Raw genomic sequence first — 14,811 nt, forward strand, 5'->3', positions numbered from 1 at the left:
CAAGTACAGTTCTGTATACAAGGACAATGCAACTGCCCAACAAAATAACCAGGTTAGTACATAAATGACCCTTTATGTCTCACTGATTTTGTATTACTCTTCACACAGTTCATGCAATTTCTGTCACTTTAGAGCTCAAAAAATATTAATTGTCAGCAAGACCACATTTAGGATAATTATCTCACATTTTGACTGAAGGCGATGCAATCTGTTTTGGTTTAGCGTGGTAATGGATGCCAAACAATCAGCTGATTGACAATGATTTCAAATTACGCTCCATAAACTTCAATTAATTTTAGTCCTTCAAGAGCTCAAAAAATATCAGGTGTCATTCACAACTGTTATGCACAAATCATACTGAGGATAATCATGCCAATCTGACTTCGGATGAAGAAATGTGTGCATGTATGATGTGAACACTTACAATTCACTTAGGTATTCACCAAACTTGGGTAGGCATATAGTGATTTTGGATTCTGAACTGATAACTATCAAACACCAGATATAACTGAATTTTTATATGTCAGCCTCTTCCCTTAATTAACTTTTAATAGTGAGGGTTCACTATGCATGATATAGCTGAATGGCTTTTGATACCCATATGTATCAGGAACACTGCTCTGACTGACAGATGGAAGATCCAATCATTATTTCAAGACCTGAATATTAGTCTGCCAGTGACATTAAAATCTGAGTCTGGTTAAGTAGTTCCACAATATTTTGGAGACACTCAGAGATACTGCATATGGTATAATAACATATATTAATATAAACATGCAACTTTTGATATCCTAAAGCAGTTGCATGATGTAGCAACTAAAACAAATTACTTGTCTGTGAGGAGGAACCACTGAAGAATTTTGGAACACATATGCAGTTATAATCATATTGCAATCAAACCCACACGATATACTGTACAGTACTGCAATGAGTAGAAACCTAAATCATTTATGACAGAAAATTATCAACTAATTTTTAAGATTCATTACCACACACAACAGTAGACACTGATCAGATTTCTTTTTCCCTGTGTTCCACACACAGTACTTAAGAGTATTTCTTTTAATTTTGTCAAAGTTAACCATTTTGCTAATATAACAATTACAGCAACAAAAAAAGGTATTACTGGGTTTTAAAAAAAGCATCTATTTCTGAAGTACATCCGTAAATCACAAGCACAAATATGCTTCCAGTGCTTTACACGTATTCCATAAACATAGAACGAGTAACTAAGAATGCTCAGCAAAGCAGACTCATCCTAAAGCCTATCTCAGTCATGGATACTTTATTTTTAACTTCCACACTTAACTGAATTCCAGTACTTGCACTTTTCTATTAATAAGATCTCCTTTATCTAGTGAATGATGATGCTGCCTCGACAACATCTGAGAGCAAAAGGACAGACAGTTTAATTTTATATATATATATATATATATATATATATATATATACTCATTATATGAAAAAATATGTAGTAAGTCACACACTGACAAGAGAAAGGAACTGAATGCAGCTTTATGTGATTCCTTGTCAATTTTGCTTTTAGTACAGTACAGATAGTGCAAATCACATTTTTTTGTATGTGAAACAAAACCATGTTCATCATTGAAAATTCACACTTAAGCCAAGATATGGCTGCTTAAACACATAGCAATACATGTTTATTTGTTTGTTTCAGTAATCAGTTATGTTCATGACTTAAATGTTTCCTTTCCAGGGTCTGAATTTGCCACACTATATTGGATGAGGCAATACTGGTTGTCTGTTGTCAATAATTCTTTGCCCTATTACATTACACACTTTCAATACTACAGTGCATTTACCATTTCTCCATTTTATCACTCATAACCAGGGATAAGCCTTTATGTTATGCATGAGATAAGCTACTAACTCAACCAAACAGTGCAAGCAGTAAATATGTGATGACTGATGCTGGCCATTGGGCTTTGGCACAGGATTATACAGTATATATTTTTTGTAAAATACAATTAAAAATTATAATGATATGCCACATGAGGATAATTATTAGCAATTATTACCTTATTACTTTATATATACCAAATTTAAATTGCAAATTGAAGGCATGCCATCTGATGGGTGTCTACTGTAATTTGTCTTCACAAAGAGAACATGAAAATTCAACATAAAAATACAAATTCTACAACATATATCACTAAGCATGACTGAACACACCCAACTGTATATAAGTTCAAAGAAAGACTTATGGAATGTTAACTAGGATGTGACTTACAAACAGGTCAGCAGTACACACGTGTAAAGCAAATATTTCATTTAAACACAGCTATTTATCCAAAAACCAACCTAAATTAAATATATTTTGTTACAGCTTAAGCAAATTAAAAATAGCAAAATATAGATACTTCAACACATATTTATATACAGTATACAATAATTTTTGTTAAGCACAAAAACTTATCAAAAAAGTAATATATCACGGTTTTCAGTTCTCAATAGAATTTGAGCTGATAATTATGATTTGGTACACTCACTGAAGAAACAGTGAAGACGAGAGATGGGTCACACAGACATAGTCAAGAGCTCTCACACATTAGTTGCTGGTGTTGTGTGACTGTTGTCAGTAAGTGTGGTGACTGTACCATCAACCGTGATGACTGTTGGGGATGATTGTCTTGGAGGTGCCCAGCTATATACAGTCTCCTCACCCTCCTCCCCTTCCTCTTCCTTAGTGCCAAGCTCAGGGTTCTCTGGAGGGGCATTGATCTCGGCACTTACTGTGGTCACCTGCAAAACAAAAAGAAAAAAGAAAAAAAAAACATCCAATTTCAAGAGCCCGTAGTCCTGCAACCTTAGGAATCCATGTGCTGTATTCTCATTGGTTTAGGAGGCATCCTACTTCCTTTTTCATAAAATTTCTGCATTCTGTGACCATTGTTAACAGTCTCTTGTGTATTATTCAAGAAATGTATGTCAATATTACAATGAAATAACACAGAAGAGAAAGTCTAATGAAACAAACACATTACTAGTTAAGGGAGAGGAGCTATAAGATAACATTATTATTACTGAAGACCTCGGTTCTTTTCCTTTGGATTCCTTGGCCAACAGTGACAAGTTTTACATATATAAATAAATAAAATGAAAAAAAATGTCCTCCATATTGCAAGAAAAAATACGATCTGCTTATAACAAACACAAAATGTCCAAAAATTAAACAACTTCTTTTATTACCATAATGTCAGCCTTTGTTGTCTACCCACAGGAACCCTCTACAATCATCTACAGTACTTGTCAATATTCTCAGAAGCAGATCAACATTACAAGAAGCTAATATTGTAAAGCACTTATACAGAAATTATCACTGCTCCCTAAAGTGCAGTATCCAAATAGTACCGTTTTTTCTCACAAAAACGTAGTACTGCACTTTACACACTAGTATGCTAGAGCAGCTGGAAATATACAATCTTAATACATGGTAAGCAAGGCTAAATGCAGCAGATACAGTTGCAAGGCATGCATTTCATAATATTACATTACACAGCAGAAAAATGAGAAATCACTTGTTCCTTTAGCTCCTAAACACTTAGTTCATAATTTGTATTTTACTTTTATCAGCACTGCACCAGTGATTGAAAAGTACTTGCATCAAATACTAGCATACTGTTACTGCTGCAATGAGGAGTGACAAGGGAATATGACTGGTTGCTCCACATATTCTGTATTTTCATTCATTCATTCAAGAGTGACAAGGGAATATGACTGGTTGCTCTGCATATTCTGTATTCCTTCATTCATTCAATCATCATCTAATCCAGTGTTGCCCCATGAAGAGTGGAGGAGCTCAAGGTTAGGCAAGTTGGTCCTGACATTTAAGATCAGTGTGACCAGCCTCTTTTATCCCTGAGTGGCATGACATGAGCAATAAACTGCTACCACCCCCTGGATATAAACCTGCACTGCCCCATCCAATTGGAGCACCTTAATTACCCACTAAACCACCAGATGCCCCAGTTTGGCTATACAGTTACCACCCAGCATAGTAAATGGTTTCCTGGTGTGCAGGAAACTATCTGACTTGTCACTCAGTGTAGAGTCACCCATAGACAGAAGGAAGAGGAATGAATGGAGGAAAGAAAGACAGAGGAGGGAGGAAGAAAAGAAGGATGGAAGAGAGGAAAGGGCAGGCACCCAAGAGCTGCACTACATTGAGTGAGTGGATGATGAGAGCCCCCACCTACCACTAATCAGACAAATAAAGTATCCAAAAGTTGTTAAACAATTTGTTAATGAGGAAATCCAGTTGATACACCTAAGCTTTTTTCTAAAACATGCTTAGATGATAATGATGCTAACCAATTAAAATATGTCCCCAATTTACCCTACCCAACTTCAACTTGACCTTTTTCTTTTTACCATTGTAAATATCTAACCATGATTTTCAAAATATGAATACAATACCATTTTATGGGGTTACACAAATAGCAGTAAATGATTAGAAAGACCTTAAATGGAGATAGTCTTACCTACACCCAGAAATTATGAAAAAAAGAACTACATAATTCACTACCTAAGAATATAGTGCAGTATTTTACTAACAGAGAATCACAAAAACCAGCAGCACTGGAGTTAAGTAGATCAATTGCTGTTATGTACATGATATACACAGTAAGAAATAAACTGATATTAGAATGATTATGAAAAAGAAAGAATATCACAGCAGTTTTGTTCCAAAATATAATAATGAATTAAAACTGCTCACAGTAACCTAAGACAATAAATTACTGTATTCATATCTGAGTCAATAAATATATGCTAGTCCTTCCATATAATCTACATATTAAACTCTGATCTTGTGCTGAAGAAAATAGCTATATCAATGTACTATGAATTGGCGGGAACATCTAATATGACTGACTCTTTGATAATATCTCAGTGCATATCTCAGCAGTGTGCTGAAGAGCACTACCATCCCAAATCAAAACATATCATGGCTACAAAGTGGAAAGCAATTTTATTTTCTTAAGGAAAAGGCCTTTAAGGCTCTCTTAGCAACATCTGGTAAGATCCGTTCTATAAGCCTCCAAGCAGCTTACTGTAGCTTAGTGATGGTACTGAATATCTCTTGGTCATGTTTACATACGCATATTTGCCATGAGGCAAGATAATCTTGGACAATATCTATCTATCTTTCTATTGCCAGATGCCTTAATCCCATACGGGGTGGCCACAAACAAATCGCCTCCAAGTCGCCCTGTCCCCGGTCATTTCACTGCCCTGGTCCCAGCTCACATCCCCCTCCCTCACATACCTCTCCACTCCATCCCTCCATCTCATCCTTGGCCTCCCCCTCCCTATCTCCCCCTCCACCTCACTCAAATACACTTTCCTTGTCAGTCTCTCATTCTCCATCCTCTCCACATAGCCAAACCACATCAATGTGTTTCTCCTAACACTTCCTACCACATCCACATCCACACCACAACGCTCCTTCAAAATCCTCATTTGTCAGTCTGTCTCTCCATGTGACTCAACAGGCTCCACTCAAATAACTCATTTTCACTGCTCTCACTCTTGACTTGTGTCCCTCCAACAAGGTGCAAGCTTCACTTTCATACGTTTGAGTTGGTATCACAATACTGTCATGTACTGTAACTTTTTCACTTTCATGCTCATTTCCTTGTTTCTTATCACTGCTTTCAAGGAACCAGCAACCTTTCTTCCTCGTTGAACCCTTCCAGGCACTTCATCCTCCAAACTTCCATCCTTACTCATCACACTACCCAAGTACTAAAACATACTCACATTTTCCATCTCCTCTTCATCCAACCTCACTGTACATTCACAAACTTCACTTCTCTCGAAGACCATCACTTTACTCTTCCCTACATGCACCTTTAGATTCCATTTCTTACACACTCTCCCAAACTCATCCACCAAGCCTTGCAGCTCCCCTTCATCTTCACTTAACACAGTATCATCTGCAAACAACAGTACAGGGAGTTTCCAAACACTGCCCTCTCTCATTAGGGCCACTCCAACATCCAATGCCCTACCTAGTATCTCTTTTATAACCCCATCCATATACAGACTGAATAATCATGGAGACATGACACATCCCTGTTTCAATCCAACCTTCAAATAGAAAAATTCACTCAGATCACTATGTCCATGCACTGCAGCCTTAGGCCCCTCATACATATTCTTCACAGCATTCAACAACTTCCCATCTACTCCATATATTCTTAATACTTTCCGCAATCCTTGTCTACCCACACTGTCATATATGCTTTCTCCAAATCCATGAAGGCCGCATACAACTTCTTTCCCTTCTCTAGAAACTTTTCCACTAAAGATCTAAGAATGAATATCTGATCTACACAACCTCTTCCCTTCCTAAAACCTCCCTGTTCTTCTCCAACTAATTCCTCTATTATTTCCCTAACTCTTGTCAATAAGTATCCTACCATATACTTTTCCTATTACACTAAGAAGACAAATGCCCCTATGATTACCACACATTTCTTTTTCCCCTTTTCCTTTGTACAAGGGAATAATTATACCTGACTTCCAATCCTCTAGGACTCTACCTTCCTCCCAGGCCAACCTGCACATCGTCCACATCCATTCTAGTACTATCTCTTCCCCATGCTTCAGTATTTCACCACACACTCCATCAATTCCCGGGGCTTTCCCCATTTTGACTTTCTTCATTGCTTCTACAACTTCCATTCTATTGATTTCTTCCTCTCTTCTCACATCCCTCCTTCTCCCAGCCATTCCTCAGCCACTTATACTCGCATTACTTTCATCCTCTATGTTCAACAATTCATTAAAGTGTTCTCTCCATCTGCTCACTTTTTCCTCCCTTCTCCACTAGTAATCTACCGTTGTTATCTTTCACTCCCCGACTAACTTCACTGCCACCCTGTCTTACTCTCTTCACCTCTTTCCAGAACATTTTCTTACAGTCCCTCCACTTTACACTCAAATTACTTCCAAATTCCTCATCCACTCTCTTCTTACTCTCTCTCTCACTAATCTTTTCACCTCTCTCTTCCTCTCTACGTATAACTCTCTCTTCCGTCTCTCAACTTCTTCAACGCCACTATTTCTCATCCACTTACTATATGCTTTATTCTTTTGTGCCACAGCCTGTCTCACCTCTTCATTCCACCATGCTGTTCCTTGCACCCTCTTTTGTCTTCTCTTCACCCCACACACCACCTCACATGCTGCACTTGTTTCTTCTGTAAATATCTTGCACACATCTTCCACGTCCTCCATCTGCTCCAATCCATATTTACCCAATCGCTCCTCCACTTCTCTCTTATATTCTGCCTTTTTCTCATCCTCTTGTAACCCTTCCACTCTCCTTGCACCTACTCCTTCCTCCCGTCCTTCCCTTCTTCTATTTCCCCATTTTACTTGGACCCTGATTCAGAAAGTCCACTCCCCCAACTTCTATATGCTCTTACATCCATTACACACCTTGGACAATACTATTTTTAAAAATGGGGAGAATTAATGATTTATATAAAATCATTAATTGCCTTTTTGTTCAGTCTAGCATGCTTTCTGCCTACCGTACAAACAGCACAGAAATACGATAATATCATAGTAACACTAACCTTCATACTTTCAATATTGGATAGGGAATGAATTGAGATTTAAAAATGGGCACTATACTCTGTGCCAGCCAACCTCTCCACAGATCTGCACTCTCTTGGGTCAGTATGAAATAAAAAATTTACAGGAACATACTGAGTAACACAGATTGCCATTTTATCAATACAGTACAAAGAAAGTTGCCTTAACCAATTACTAACAACCCTCAGAAAATAAGTGACTAAGGACAAGCTGGCTGGTGTGGAGTATAAGCCATATGCAGGCATCCATCACTCAAATCAGAGCTGCATTGTTAAAAATGAATCGTTAAGAATGCATTGTAACATGGATCCAATGGGGATACATTGTCGTGAATCCTAAGGTTGCTTGTCTGGGGAACTTTACCTGGCCTAAGTTCAAAACTAACCTACATAAAGTTTTAATGACCTGAACTACTAGAAACTGCTAATATGAACTAACTACCAAGGAATTTATATCACATCAAAGTCTATCTACCTATTGCCAGATGCCTTAATCCTGTTAGCGGTGGTCACAAACAAATCGCCTCCATGTCAACCTATCCCCCACTATTTCACTGCCCTGCTCCCAGCTCACCACCCCCCTCTCTCTTATACCTCTCCACTCCATCCCTCCACCTCATCCTTGGCCTCCCCCTCCATCTCATTCACATACATACACTCTCCTCATCAGTCTCTTGCTCTCCATCCTCTCCACATGGCCAAACAACCTCACTGAGTTTCTCCTAACACTTCCTATCACATCCACATCCACACCACAATGCTCCTTCACTTCCTCATTTGTCAATCTCTCTCTCCATGTGACTTCATATGCTCGTCTCAAACAACTCATTTCCACTGCTCTCACTCTTGACTTCTGTCCCTCCAACAAGGTGGATGCTTCACTTCCATACGTTTGAGTTGGTATCACAATACTGTTATGCAGTAACTTTTTCACTTCCATGCTCACTTCCCTGTTTCTTATCACTGCTTTCAAAGAACCAGCAACCTTTCTTCCTTTTTGTACCCTTTCAAGCACTTCACCCTCTAAATTTGCATCCTTACTCATCACACTACCCAAGTATTTAAATGCACTCACATTTTCCATTTCTTCCTCATCCAACCTCACTGTACATTCACTGACTTAATTTCTCTCAAAGACCATAACTTTACTCTTCCCTCCATTCACCTTTAGATTCCGTTTCTTACACATTCTCCCAAACTCATCCACCAAACCTTGCAGCTCCCCTTCATCTTCACTTAACAACAAAGTATCATCTGCAAACAACAGTACAGGGAGTTTCCAAACACTGCCCTCTTTCATTAGGGCCACTCCAACATCCACTGCCCTACCTAGTATCTCTTTTATAACCCCATCCATATACAGACTGAACTACCATGAAGACATGACACATCCCTGTTTCAATCCAACCTTCAAATAGAAAAATTCACTAAGTTCACTATGTACATGCACTGCAGCCTTAGCCCCCTCATACATGCCCTTCACGGCATTCAGTAACTTCCCATTTACTCCATATATTCTTAATACTTTCCACAATCCTTGTCCATCCACCCTGTCATATGCTTTCTCTAAATCCATGAAGGCTGCATACAACTTCTTTCCCTTCTCAAGAAACTTTTCCACTAAAGATCTAAGAATGAATATCTGATTTACACAACCTCTTCCCTTCCTAAAACCTCCCTGTTCTTCTTCAACTTATTCTTCCGTTAATTCCCTAACTCTGACAATACGTATCCTTCCATATACTTTTCCTATTACACTATGAAGACAAATGCCCCTATGATTACCACACACTTCTTTCCCTTTTCTGTTGTACAGGGGAATAATCATACCTGACTTCCTATCCTCCAGGACTTTGCCTTCCTCCCAGGTCAATCTGCACATCTTCAACATCTATTCTACTACTATCTCTCCCCCATGCTTCAACATTTCACCACACACTCCATCACATCCTTGGGCTTTCCCCATTTTGACTTTCTTCATTGCTTCCACAATTTCCATCCTTCTGGCTATTTCCTCTCTTCTCACATCCCTCCTTCTCCCAGCCATTCCCCACACACTTTTATTCAAATTACTTTCATTCTCTATGTTCAACAATTTCTTAAAATGTTCTCTCCATCTGCTCACTTTTTCTCCTTTCTCCACTAGTAATCAATCATTTTTATCTTTCACTCCCCAACTAACTTCTTTAACACCCTCTCTCTCTCTCTTTACAGCAACGTCTGCACTCATAATTCCTCCCAACAATACTGCTATTTTACACAATATCACTCACTCATATTAGTCCCTTGAGTAGCACAGCTAAATGACACTGGCAGATTACCGTACTAGACAGGGAGCATCCCATGAAACAAGTGCCAAACTTCAGAAGGTTATTCTTTGAGTAAGAAATGCTATATCAACATGGATCAAATTTGCAACCATCTTAAGAGTTGCAGTTACTGAAGATCTTATTGACAAAAACACTCATATTTCACTCATAAGGTCATCAAACTATTGCTCCATATTGGTTGGGAATTGCACCCATGATGATGATATAGCATTTACTCATCAAAATTAGACCAAAAATAACTTTGAAGCTTGACACACATTTCATGGGACACCCAGTATAAAAACAGAGCTATAGAGGTACTGTACAAGCATATCATAGGCCTAACTGCTTCTGTCTCTAAGCTAAAATCATCCTTTTTTCCTCTATTTCTCTACCAGAAAGTACCTTATACACCTTGCCAACACACAAACATTATACATCAACAATGCACACAGACAACCACACAAAATGCACACACAACCACCACACAAATTGCACCCACAACCACCACACAAAATGCACCCACAACCACCACACAAAATGCACCCACAACCACCACACAAATTGCACCCACAACCACCACACAAAGTGCACAAACAACCACAACACAATATGCACCCACAACCACCACACAAAATGCACACACATTCAACCACTACAAAATGCACACACAACCACCACACAAATTGCACACGCAACCACCACACAAAACGCACACACAACCACTATACAAAATGAACGCAACACACACACAAAACACCTCCCCACAAAACATACACAGGAGAAGCCTACTTCCAACAGGATTGACGATATGCTCACCTCGAGCCAAATGTGATGTCACAAGAGACTGCTACCTCTGAATTAACCATGTAACTCACAAAGGGGCCAAAGTTTTACTCACCATGCTGCTTATATTCATTCTAAAAAGTAGTGTATTACTCTAGAAACCGCTGCATTTTCACTTTGCAAGGAACCACTGAATTTTCACTTTACAGCCCCATGAAATAATCATTCATAATTATAAAACACACATGATTTTTGGAATAATTAGGGAACAACTTAACATCATAGCATATGTAGGGCATAGAGGGTCTGAGTTGGCCATCAATGCACCCAACTTTTTTTCTTTTACTATCTTGCAATTCAGTGCCATATCAACTTTAAGATATGCAAGCTAAGAATTGTAAAAGAAATGATGACTAGCAATGAGCAACAGCAAGATGCAGACTGATAAAGAGGAAGCACAATGTAAGAGATAGAGATTTTTGGTAAACAGTAAAATATAATAATAATAATAGGGGGAGGGGGGAGATCTGTGCATGGCAGCCAAGGTGAACAAAGAGCTGAGGCTTCAAAGGTGCACCTAGTATACAAAACATATTTTTGCCTCTCAAGTGAAAACTGAACCATTGCTGACCAGAAAAGAGCATTAAAAAAACTGGAATTGTTTTAACAACATTCCAGGCATGTGCTGTGATATAATGCCTATTTTTTAATTACTGATCAAACTGACACAGTCGGATGCGTTTGTGAAGCAACAGAATGTGGTGAATGTTTTTGGTGTATCCGATAGAGCCAGGATTCTGGGGGCTTGAATGATGAGTGAATGGAAGCATGGTCCACTGGATTGGGCAACTTTGGGCTGTCTAGACATTGCTACTCCTCACCCTGCCCTAGGGTGGGAAAGGAGGTCCGGATGATGATGATGATGATGATCAAAATAGACTAGACCATTTTAAGAAACATAAAAAGCTAACCACAAGCTAAGGCTAAGCCTAGACCTCCATGTCATTCTACTAAACCTATGCAATTTTTGTTTCAAATGAGTTAATAAAGTTGCTCTGCATTTTAATAACAGTGGTCAGATTCAAAGATTATTACTTCCACAATTTAAGACAGTAACTAACATGAAGTTGGTTCAAGTACACCATTTTGGTTTTCTACAGGAGAAATTAATTTGCTGGATGAGGGAAGAAGCCCTGATTCTTTTATGTAATGGAGGTGATGATCATCTGATTACTGGCTGTTTAGAGACAGCCCCTGAGAGTCAAGAGATCTTGACCCACGGTACTAATGGGCTACTATCCTCTCCATACTTCACTTCTAGCCTCAAACCTCAATATAATAAATCTTGAAAAGATCTGCGCATATTGCAATGCTCCTCGATCATCAAATGGAAATAGATAATGTACTTCACTTGTCTCTTTTCACATATAAAAGTGTATATGCACAGGATAAACCCAAACTTGAATACAATTTTCAGTGGTAACCTAAAATTATGAATAAGCCCAAACTTGAATACATTATTCAGTGGTGACCTAAAACTATTTTAGTGACAAAATACCCTTTTGCATGCCCCCTTTTACAAACCACTGAATTAATGAAAATGTACCCAAAATTCCACAAACCCTTTTATAAGCTGTTCATCATTCCAGTGACCCACAATTAATGAAATAATTACAAAAGGGGTTTTATGCATCCATTTTCCAATTCTCCATCTTCAGCTTGAGTATGCACTGCAATGCACCATCCTCCTTAAGTTTTAAAGATTTTGGTCATGCATAAATGCCTCAGCCTTTTTTTTTCACCTGTTGATGTCTGACATGCCATGTAGTTACTGTGTCATTAACAAGTAGCTTGGGCTTTTTATTATGGATTTATTTATTACTGTACTATTTTTTAATGGCTGTATGCCCTTATTGTTCCCAGCTCACATATAGGGCCTCCAGGTTTTAATTCAAGAGTTTTCATTCTCCTAGGCTAGTTGTTATTTAAAGCTAATGAGTTCACCCTACCCAGAGAAAACACCGCACAAATTTAGTCAACTCCCTTGCCAGGGAGTGTTACCCGTATGGTAGGTAATGCCAGCTGGTAATCTCTTGGCCACATACCACTGACATGGTAGTACTGTACAGTACCTCCCAGGGGTGATGGTAACCATCTACCTCCTACATAACACTTGTACCTACGGTTTCAATATTTTACCTTTCTTATGGAGTCACCTTTACAAACCACTCCCCCCACAAACGCACAAATTTAGAAGATAAACCTTATCTATCCCCGAACACTACAATCAGTTTCTTCGAAAAACCAACTGATGTGACATTTCCAGTTACTATACCCCATCAGAAAGGAAATACACACAATATTTTCTTTCTGCAGGAAACATTCAACAACAATGTACAACCAAACTAAGCCCAAAGGAGAGCATATCAGGTCCTTAAATACAATCCAAAAGAGAAAAAGGAATATCCACACAAAGCATTAAAGCCAAGCGCTATACAGTCACCACCACCCAGTTCACAAGTTACCTTTAGAAAACTGTTAAAATGTAGCACTCTAAACTAGGCCATCAAGGAGCTGAAAATAAAGAAAGAATTTTGAAAAAAAGGGTTAAATATCAATAATAAAATAAAATGAAACTCATGGGTTCTCAAGAATTGTCTCATCAATATCAAACAGAACATAAAGAAATCTTTGAAACACAAATACTGTATACAGGATCTTATTTTTGGTAATATTTCATTAGATTTATATTCTGCTGTGGAATTACATTCCACATACAAATCTTGACATTTAAAGGCTTACATCTTTAAAAAATGCATAGCAAATCACAAATCTGAAGAGAATCCATGCAAATGCTGTACAGTATATTACAGTAAACATATGTGGACACATAATTCTCAGGAGAACAAAGTTTCACATTAATGCGAGTAAGGATCACGAGCCATGAAGTAACACAAACTGGTAGTAGTTTTAGTACTAGTTGTTCCCTAGGCAGTCTGGCCGAACAGCCCCGATCCCTAAGGAAGGCCATGGCCGAGACACAAACTGGTTATCAACGTACATGTACTGTGCTGTACACACTAAAGGGAAGTTAGAAACTATATATCTTTCAACTTAATTTGGCTCAGATTTTCATTCTTTTGCAGCTTATTTTACTTGGTTCAATGGCAGAGAGACATTGCAATGGTTCTATGCAGTATAAATTTCACAGCACTTTTTTTGTAACTAGCATCACCTTCTAGTGTTAATTTTTTACAATAATTCATCTTTCAAAATGGAGAGATTATTTTCAGGCAAAGATAATTGAAAAAAAGTGTTCTGATACCTCGTTTACCTTGGCAAGATAATAATAATCCTCCTAAAAAAAAAAAAAAAAAAAAAAAAAAGTGATACTGGTATGCATCCACCATCACCATTTGCATTAGGTTCCATTAACACAAGCACATACTTGCCTAATATTTCTAAGAAACTACCAGTAAATCAACCAAAAACCTATTCACATGCAGACAAACCAATATACAAGTATTAAATATAAAAACTGCCAGTACATCATATATGTGAGCACTAAATGTGAATATACTGCTTGCAGAGAGTGAAAAGACCACAGAATGTGTAGTTATATGCTAGAATGGGCACAGACCACTTTCTAGTAGACAGAGTGTTTGTATACTGCATACAAGAACAGCAAGGTGTGTGAACATGTGTACTAAACATCAACTTCAAGTTCACATACTTACTTCTGAAGTACAAAGTGACTTCACATGACTTCAGAAATGAACTCCCATGGGCAATGCTGTATGCTAATGACTACGTGCTGATTGCAATGAATCAAAAGGAGACAGAGGAAAGATTTAGGAAATGAAGAGATGGAATGGGGCACAAAAGTTTGAGAGTAAATGCAGATAAAACAAGTGATGATATCTATGACTGGTGGCAATACTGTCAAAGCAGAGGGAGTGTGGCCATGTGGAGTTTGCCAGGTGTGGGACGTAACTGTAATAACCCCTTCATCCTGATGACATTCTCTATTCTATTACAGCTAGCACCAGCCAATATCATTCAGCTCTAGAAAGACTTTCCGAACTTGAGTT

The 14,811-nt window shown here is 38.2% G+C and overlaps 1 protein-coding gene across 1 annotated transcript in view; it reads right to left on the reverse strand.

Moving 5' to 3' along the window:
- Positions 1-2,505: 2,505 nt before the first annotated feature.
- The window catches only part of LOC145403826 (mechanosensitive cation channel TMEM63B-like), a 43,117-nt gene continuing 30,811 nt past the window's right edge, over positions 2,506-14,811 (reverse strand). Inside the window, exon 16 of the mRNA XM_080275514.1 lies at positions 2,506-2,763. Coding sequence (XP_080131640.1) covers positions 2,563-2,763 — 201 coding nt within the window. The 3' untranslated portion in view covers positions 2,506-2,562. The remainder of the gene's footprint in view (positions 2,764-14,811) is intronic.

Source organism: Coenobita brevimanus, chromosome 61 (assembly GCF_032717465.1).
Source record: "Coenobita brevimanus isolate Jiangsu-jjx chromosome 61, ASM3271746v2, whole genome shotgun sequence".
Taxonomy (NCBI): domain Eukaryota; kingdom Metazoa; phylum Arthropoda; class Malacostraca; order Decapoda; family Coenobitidae; genus Coenobita; species Coenobita brevimanus.